Genomic DNA, 8,319 nt, shown 5'->3' with positions numbered 1-8,319 from the left:
CCCCCCATCTCAGATAAAGCCAACAGAAGCGGTCATACCTTCGCCAAATGTTGCTTGACATCAGAAAGAGTCGCAGGGAGCGGCGAGTGTAATGCTGATAAACGTCGTACGTGGATTGCAAGCAAGCAGACATCGTCGGCCACACACGAACCTCTCATGTAATGGCTGTCTGCTTAATTAGAGCTTTGAGCCCTCCTTGACTGTGGGTAGCAGGTCGCAGATGGGAAGCGCACGTGTCAGCGGTTGCTCTCCTCGAACGATACCGGCGCCTAGCTTCGAAACCAGCCAAAAGTGCTAGTAGTCTCTTTTTGCCTGGTGCGCTCATGCTTCTCCACATCAACCCCGGCTCCGAACTTCGACACCATTGTCGAAGCTGCTGGATCTCGGTACACATACGGAGTGAAGGAAGACGAAAGACTCACCTTGGCCAATCTTGAGCGGCTTGCCTTGCTTCTCCATGACCTTCTCCGAGTGGTAGGACCAGAATGCGTCAGTGGCATCCTTGCCACAATTTCGCAGAAGAATCTTCTTGCCACCCGGGTGCTGTAAATTTCCGGAATGGATGATCGTAGGACAGCGAAGGGGAGTCGGGAAACGGTGGGTAAATGAGTAAAGGGGATGTGTCGACAAGGCGGGGACAACGTGGGTGAAGATTCGCACCAGGAATGCACGAAGACGATGTCGTGAAGGATCGAACAAAGGGTAGGCAAGGGAAGTCAGTCGCGTTGAACTCGACTTGCTATAAAGCAACAGTGGCAGCAATGGGAACTCACGTCATCGAGGAAGTCAGTGACATCGTAGACTTGACCGTCAACGACGACCCATGCTGACTTTTCTGATGGTGGCGATTCCGATAACGGAGATACACGAGGAGAGTGAAAGCATCAGCCATGCTGGCCGTCATCAATGGTTCTTTCGATATGCGGATTCAGCAATGTTGGTGATAACACGCGCACGCTTCTACGTCACATGACTTATGAAACAGGAGGACGGCCGGCTCGCCTCGGGTAGCTTTTATTGGAGGGCCCTTGCCGTCTTTTGTGACTTGTGAGCGGCACGATGTTGCCTTGAGCTAAGGCAATGGATGCCAATTGAATATCGACCATTGTTCGCCCTTCGCAGCTATGACCCGGTCGACACCAGCCTTTCGTTCTGCAATACACTCACCGCTGGCGTGCTTCTTGACCTCCTCGGCATCGAAGACCTTGGACATTTTGACTTTCTGAACGGATGTCCGTGTAAATTGTGGGGAGGTCTCGGGGGATTTCGCACAGAGCCTGTATAAAATTTAATTCCAGAGCGAAGGGGAAGTAGGGGGAGACCATAGGTGGTAGGATGGTTGAGCAATGAGGTTGTGCTCGACGTTGGTTGAGAACACCTGTCAACATGCTGGCCACAAACCCCGAAGATCGGGCGGGTTGTTCCGGATTGAGCGGGCACAAAAGCAGGCACTAGATAGCACACACCGGGCGCTAAGCGATACATAGCCGGTACGGCCATTGGCGGGCGAATGTGGGCACAAGGCCAAAGCGCTGCTAACTGTTGAGCCCGCCGAAACAGAGACGACCTCGATGACCGAGAACAGCAGGCAGCCAATGAGAGGCACCGCTTTCGTCACAATCCCTTACTCTCAGATGGCATGATGGCAAATGACTATCATCTTCTCGAAGCTGCTCGTCTCAAGCAAGTGGGAGTTGCTATGAATGAACAGTAACAATGCAAATCGCTGTCACAAGGGTGCGGAACAGGTCTGTGAGGATGTGGCGAAGATGTGTATCTATGAATGCGCAAGGAAATGTTGCACTATGTTCGGCTGCTGCTGCTGCTGCTGTGTACCTGCCCCTCATTTGGCGCCTATTTAAGTAGCGTGACGTACAGGGCGGCAGCAAGGATGATCGACGCACCAAGTGCGCTGAGCGGCTCCAGCGGGATGTGCAGCAGGCAGACCTGGAAAAAGGTGGCGAAGACAACTTGCAGGTATACCGCGCTAGCGGCTCTGCCCGCCTTTTCGCGTTGCAGAGCCATTCCGGCGAGAAACTGAGCCAAGAAACCAAAGATGCCGATGAAGAAGAGCAGCACGCCCCACCGTAACTCCTGCGGAGCGACGATCTTTTCCCCTGTGATCAACATGAAGCAGCCGGCGACGAGGGTTGACCAAAGGCTGAAGTAGGAGACACTGTGCAGCGCTGATGCGCGCGTGCCGATGCACCGGATCGTCGCGTAAGCTCCTGCAGACCCGATGACACCGAGCAGTGCCACACTGGCAAGTCACAAAATGCAAATAGAGGTGCGTCAGTTTTATGCCCGTATAAGGTGGAGAGGGGGCTCATGTACTCACCCCACAGCCAAGACCCTCTCCGCTTCCGTGACGTCAGCTGGTTCCTTGGACCCACCGTGCGTCGGCACGGTGCCGTTTGTAGCCAACTGTGCAAAGCCTTCTGATGCACTCGCCACAAGGGCTAGTACCTCGCCTGCCACTGCCATCCCAGCCGCAAGCACCGACGCGCCGCTGTTTGCCAGTAGAATGTCGCTTCTATTCGGCAAGGCTAGGTTTCCTGATACTGATGTTGCTGCCAGCCCGCTCCACGACTCTGGCTCGATGGGTTGGTCGAGGTCAGAGTCCGCTGCAGGCCCGAAAAGAAATTTCGGTCTTGCGATCAGCGCAACGCCGACGAGGCTGACGAGACCCGCTATCGCTTCTTGGAATGTAAAAGATTCTTTCAAGAAGATGTATCCAGCAATGCTGGTCGCTAGCGGGCTGAGGAAGGTAATGACCGTCGCATCTGCCAGGGATAGATACTGAAGGCTGAAGTAGAGGCCAAACTGGGAGCATATTCGAAGGAGTTCGAAATCCAGTTAGCAATTGCTTGCAGGACGGCATCTTTCTAAGTGCCCTTCGATGCCTACCAAGCCAAAGAACCCAAAGAAACCTCGCAGCATTAGCTAAGTGCGTCAAGTCAAGGAGTTGGATCAGCACGAATTTCAGGTCGGGAATATGTGTCTTTTGAAGCCTCACTAAGTGTCGCACCGCTGGCGGCCCTAATATTGGGTTCTTGTCGCCCGTTGCGCAAAGGTAAGTGACACACGCGACCCAGGTGATGCTCATGCGTATCAAAATGATCTCGTTCGCGGAGACTTTGGATGAAGTATCGAGCGAATTAAGAACCTTGAAGAAGAACGACATGCAACTGATAAAGACCTGCGCCAAGGCGATGAGCAGGAGGCCTTGGTTTCGAAGCAGCCATTTGTTCATCCCCCTTTGCACCTTCTTCTTGCGATGGTTTTTAGGCCGCAAAGGCCTGCCAGCGTTCGGCTGCCTCGGGAACGGCACGCCTTGTGGCACGCTTTCTTGGCCATGTGCATCGTCGTCATCGTCTGTCGCTATTGATGTTCCCGTTTCCTCTATGTCATCTTCATCATGACAATCAGGCGCCATACGCCTCCCTTCTCTTTCATTGCTAGTAAATGTGGGGCTGAGCAATGCTCGCGTTTCCTCGTCGTGCGAGAGCCGTGTGTCGGGCTCGTACGTTTGCCCTGTGCTGGACGAGGACGGTTGCATCGGCGTGGACGTCGACGTTCCGACCGTGCGCGAGGTCCTTTGCTTACTTGCAGCGGCAGGCTGCACTGCGTTGCTGTTCGATGGTGTATTCATTGTAATTTTGCTTAGGCAGAAGTCAGGCACAGCTAGAGGTAGCGCACGCTGATGGCTTGAGGCGCGGGGAGAGCGTGGGCTAGGTCTGGCTACTCAATGAGAGCACCTAATGAGAATGCGCTGGCGTCACGTGGTCATGTAGCAGGTGCTGCACTGTACGTTTCGTCTAACGTGCTTGGGGAAAGCCAGCCACCAGCTTGCTAGGATGCCTCAACTAGATGGTCAACTGGAAACGAGATTGAATGTATCTTGTCAACATGGTGTTTGCATTTTGCGTGACTCGAGGTCATCAGCGTGGGGTGGAGCAACCACGGCTGCCACACTGAGAGAGCGGAGAGGGTCCTTCGGCCACTTTAGTCCAGAGGAAACAATCCCCGCCAATTTGGGTTCGATGGACTCATATGTATGCTACTCTTCACTCCTTTGCACACCCGTCACCACGCGGACATTCTCGAGCCTATGCATTGATTTCAGTTCGTACATGTGACAAAAGCTCAGCCGGCGGCTCGCCGACGCCAGGATGCCAGTGCAATCAGCGCGGTGTCCTAAAGCAGCGCCAGGCAAGTGCCTCATGTTCTTATTATCTCATTCCACATTGCTCGTTCCCTTATGAGTCCATCCTGTTCCGGTAAAGAATTGTTAGATCCGATGTCGAGCCTCCTGCCAGCGGCACCCAAGAAAGCTCTACACTCACTCGCTGATGCATTCCCAACCACCTTTGAGGTTCTCCTTCCAGAGGGTGATCTTGCCGTCGCCGCAGCTGACGGCGAGAACATTCCCGCTAACGCTCCAGCTGACCCTCCAGACCGTGTCGGGGAACTTGCCTGCCGATGTCGGTGTATCTCCTCCAGTTGATGCTGCTCCTTGTGGCGCACTCCCTGACGTCGGGTTGAGCGCAACTTTTGTCCACGGCGAGGTCAACGTGTCTTGCGTCCAGATGAGCACAGTTCGGTCCTACGAAGGAGACATGGCACGTCAGAACTCTGGCGCATGGGGGAGCAAAGGCCTGATTAGAAGCCATACCTGAGAAGCGGTCGCGAGGTGAGACCGCGGAAGACCAATGTTAGGGGCAAAGGCAACATCTCGGACCCAGTCGCTGTGCCCGACGAGCTGCTCGATATCCACCCATCTGTTCTGCTCTTGGCTACATGACGCGATGGGGCCCAGTTCAGCAGACTTGTACCTGTGTCGGATCGCCGAGCATGTGAAAGACTCACTTAAATTCCCAAAGCTTTACCGAATTGTCGCAGCCGGCGCTGGCGAATCTCCTCACGCTTGGGAGAGGACTTGCTGCACCTTGTGCCCCGGGTCCAGCTGGTTGCTGCGCAGCGATGAGAGAGCCAGGCACAGCTGCCGGCGCCCAAGAGACGGCATTGCAGCCGATAGGGTGCGCAGCGACCATGTCGACCGCCCAGGTGCCGTCGTCTACCAGATATTTTCGAGATCATGTGTGAGAGATTGCTTGCCATTAGCGTGCTCCCCTAAATGACAGACTCACTGTTGAAGCTCAGCACAGAGATGTTGCCGTCAGAAGAGGCGCAAGCAAGAATCGCTCCAAGCTCATGCGGAGCCCAAGCGATTGAGTTGACTGGAGTGTCGGCGCAGCAACCATCAGCGTGAAGGGCTTACCCCCACATCCGGATAAGGATAGATCAAGGCAGACTCACCACTAGCTGTATGCATGGCATGCTCTTTGATTTTCTGCCAGCCTGATTGTGTACCATAGCCCCCACGCGCTCCATATGGCCCTTGGCTGCTAGCATTCGTGCTCGCTCCACCCTCGTCCTTCCAAATAATGACTTTACCATCGTACGAGCACGATGCCAGGATAGAGCCAAACTTGGGGTGAGCCCACGCAACCTGCCAGACTGGACCTTCGTGCCCCCTCAGCGTCTCTCCCTGCCCTGCAGCTGCTCCATCTACAACGTCGAAGACTTTGATCGTCCGGTCTGAGGAGCAAGTCGCGAGCCGGCGGCCGTAGAAGTCCAACTGGGCATCATGCTATTTTGAGATGGAGCGTATCCAGCCCACCGAGTCAGCGTTTTCGCGCTCGTTCTACAACCTTCACTGATAGCCTCTGATACTTACAATCATGTCCTCATGGAGCGTCTCGATCGCCTTGGGATCTGTGCTGGCCGCAGCATTGGCGCCAGTTGCTCGCGCCTGGACGCGGTCGAGCAGTGAAGGTCAGATTGCGTGCACCGCTACTGCCTGGTGCATCCAGATCGGCCTGCTTACCATTTTATCTATTCGTGTCTTTACTATCCTGCTCTCGTATCGTCAGATTGACGTTGTACACCTGGAGTTCATTCGCGGCTATGCTCTACATCTGCTTGTTAAATCAACACAAGACGAGCTTTAAGAAGGTGTACTTCGAAGTCCAACCTCCATCGACGAGGCATGGCGCGGGCGAGCGGCGGCGCCGCACTCTTCGCCCTCATCTCAATTATGTACTTGCGGTAGAGTGTGCGCGTGAGGCATATCTTTCCCCTAACAGGAAGAACACACCCACCCCGCACAGAGCACCATCAAGTCCATCATACGACTTCAGCAGACCGTAGATCGCAATCGATATAGCCATAACCAAAGACGGTTGTCGTCACGTGCAGGTCAGGGAGCAGTAGAGTCCATGCATACGGCAGTCTGCATGCTTTTCTCCCGAGATGAGCACTTCACTCGCAGTCAACCTCCTCGGCGGAGCGGCACTGCGAGCGAGTATGTTGGCGTGGGGCCACTACCAAGACGCGCACACGTCCTTACGTTTCGAGGATGTCGACTACTCGGTATTCACCGATGCGGCACGGCTCGTCGTAAGAGGATGTCCCCTGCAGAAGGCGCTTGCGGTCGATGCAGCAGATGCGATGATCGAGGAGAATGCGTACGGCCCAAACCTGCCGTGCGCACGTGGTATGGTGCCCATCATCGCTCGCTTCGTCTTGCAGCAAGATCCACGGTCGTGGAGCTCGGAAGAGCAGGAAAAGGCGGCACAAGATACTGCATTTCGGTGGGCGCTATTTGTCTACAAGCTCCTGGGCCCTCTCCTCAAAACACTGTCAAGTCTTGGTGATCCGTACGCCCGGCCCACCTACCGGTACACTCCCTTTCTCGCCGTCCTCCTCTCGCCCATATACTCCATCCGTGCAGCACCCCGTGATTTGGGTAAATGCTTTTTCCTGATTGCAGATCTGGCATGCGGTGTCCTCATGTGGCAGCTTGTCCAAGGGCGCCGGCGCACTCGAGTATCAGCGAAATATGCCGCGCGGATCGTCTCGTTGCTATGGTTCTTCAACCCCATGCCCATGCAGATCGCAGCGCGCGGATCCGCAGAGAGTATACTCGGATTCCTCGTCTTGCTCTTTCTCTACCTTTTCCTGCAAAACAACCCGGAACTCCCGCCAGAAGGGTTAGCAGCCGCGCAAGACCAGCTTGCCAAAGCTCACGGTGCAGCTCAGGACCATGACCCGAGACCCGTTGCTGAGGCGGCGGAGCCACTATCGGAGTGGTCACTTACAGGTCTAGCTGCGCCTATCGTGCTCGCGATAGCAGTACATTTCAAGATCTATCCGATCGTATACGCTGCACCGATCGTCGCCCACCTCTTCGCGAGCACAGGAGGGGCCAAGCTGCCGATCATCCGTTTCACTATCGTGGCGGGCTTTGCATTCGCTATCATCAACCTCGTCGCATATGGGCTGTAAGTAGAGCCTTCCTCGGCCAGGCGTTTCCTTCGAGTACTGTCGTTGACGTTTCTGTTCTGCTCCTCGTCCAATCGCAGCTGGGGTACTCCATTTATCGAGCACAGCTTTCTCTATCACATTCATCGCAAGGACCATCGGCACAACTTCTCTGCGTTCTTCCTGCCGACATACCTCTCCACCGTACCATCAACCTCGGGCCAGATCGCTGGTAATGCGCTGTCCAAGCTGCTCCCAGCAGAAATCCTCACGCTGCTCACCTCTCCGCTCGCAAGCTTCGTCCCGCAGCTGCTGCTTGTCGCGTACCTCGGCTTCAGCATCGGCAGCAAGGACCTCGTCGCCGCGTTCTTTGCGCAGACGATGGCGTTCGTGCACTGGAACAAGGTCATCACCAGCCAGTATTTCCTCTGGTACTTATGGCTCCTACCCGTCCTACTCCCCGACTTAGACTTCGGCGTCCTTAATGGGCTTGTGACCTTGGGTGGGTGGATCAGCTCACAGGCGCTGTGGCTGTCACAAGCCTACCTGCTGGAAAATAAAGCACAGGACAACTACTTGCGCGTCTGGCTTGCCGGCCTCGTGTTCCTCACCGTGCAAGCGTGGGTGCTCGTGTCTTGTGTAAAGGCATGGGGACGAGTGAGGTTGCAAGATGCTGCCATGACGCAGATGACAGCCGCAAAAGCAGCATCCAGTGTACAATAATATATAGAAACCAATGCAAACATTAATGCGCAACAAACTAATGATAGCTCTCAGAGAGCTCTGCAGCGTGTTGTGACGACTACAATCCAAGCATTTGGCATGTGATATGAGAAAGCTGGGGGCATGTGAGACCGCCTATTGGCCACCACGCAAACGGAGCACCAAATGAAGTGTAGACTCCTTCTGGATGTTGTAGTCTGAAAGAGTGCGACCATCTTCGAGCTGCTTGCCGGCAAAGATCAAGCGTTGCTGGTCAGGCGGGATGCCCTC

General features: G+C 55.0%; 4 protein-coding genes across 4 annotated transcripts; 1 reads left to right on the top strand and 3 right to left on the bottom strand.

Annotated features, from left to right (window-relative positions):
- Window positions 1-8: 8 nt before the first annotated feature.
- Window positions 9-1,305, bottom strand: K437DRAFT_260349 (putative cytochrome b5). The gene is made up of 4 exons (XM_013384367.1): window positions 1,168-1,305; window positions 774-835; window positions 423-543; window positions 9-200 (listed from the first exon to the last, which is right to left on the bottom strand). Exons 1-4 carry the CDS (start codon window positions 1,211-1,213, stop codon window positions 178-180), a joined length of 252 nt encoding a protein of 83 aa, XP_013239821.1. The 5' UTR covers window positions 1,214-1,305; the 3' UTR covers window positions 9-177.
- Window positions 1,306-1,854: 549 nt separating this feature from the next.
- Window positions 1,855-3,436, bottom strand: K437DRAFT_230165 (uncharacterized protein; the record flags this gene model as incomplete). Its single annotated transcript, XM_013384366.1, has 4 exons — window positions 1,855-2,260; window positions 2,339-2,823; window positions 2,908-2,943; window positions 3,017-3,436. 4 exons carry the CDS (start codon window positions 3,434-3,436, stop codon window positions 1,855-1,857), a joined length of 1,347 nt encoding a protein of 448 aa, XP_013239820.1.
- Window positions 3,437-4,098: 662 nt separating this feature from the next.
- Window positions 4,099-6,031, bottom strand: K437DRAFT_260347 (WD40 repeat-like protein). Its single transcript, XM_013384365.1, has 8 exons — window positions 5,891-6,031; window positions 5,741-5,815; window positions 5,320-5,653; window positions 5,151-5,240; window positions 4,870-5,077; window positions 4,676-4,796; window positions 4,347-4,606; window positions 4,099-4,272 (listed from the first exon to the last, which is right to left on the bottom strand). Exons 1-8 carry the CDS (start codon window positions 5,891-5,893, stop codon window positions 4,260-4,262), a joined length of 1,104 nt encoding a protein of 367 aa, XP_013239819.1. The 5' UTR covers window positions 5,894-6,031; the 3' UTR covers window positions 4,099-4,259.
- Window positions 6,032-6,190: 159 nt separating this feature from the next.
- K437DRAFT_252756 (glycosyltransferase family 50 protein) lies at window positions 6,191-8,083 on the top strand. The gene is made up of 2 exons (XM_013384364.1): window positions 6,191-7,346; window positions 7,428-8,083. The coding sequence occupies exons 1-2, from the start codon at window positions 6,316-6,318 to the stop codon at window positions 8,047-8,049; spliced, it is 1,653 nt and encodes a 550-aa protein (XP_013239818.1). The 5' UTR covers window positions 6,191-6,315; the 3' UTR covers window positions 8,050-8,083.
- The last annotated feature ends 236 nt before the right edge of the window (window positions 8,084-8,319 follow it).

This window comes from Tilletiaria anomala (genome assembly GCF_000711695.1).
Source record: "Tilletiaria anomala UBC 951 chromosome Unknown K437scaffold_206, whole genome shotgun sequence".
Taxonomy (NCBI): domain Eukaryota; kingdom Fungi; phylum Basidiomycota; class Exobasidiomycetes; order Georgefischeriales; family Tilletiariaceae; genus Tilletiaria; species Tilletiaria anomala.
The sequence above is the reverse complement of the archived record's forward strand: the minus strand, read 5'-3'. Positions and strand labels throughout refer to the sequence as shown.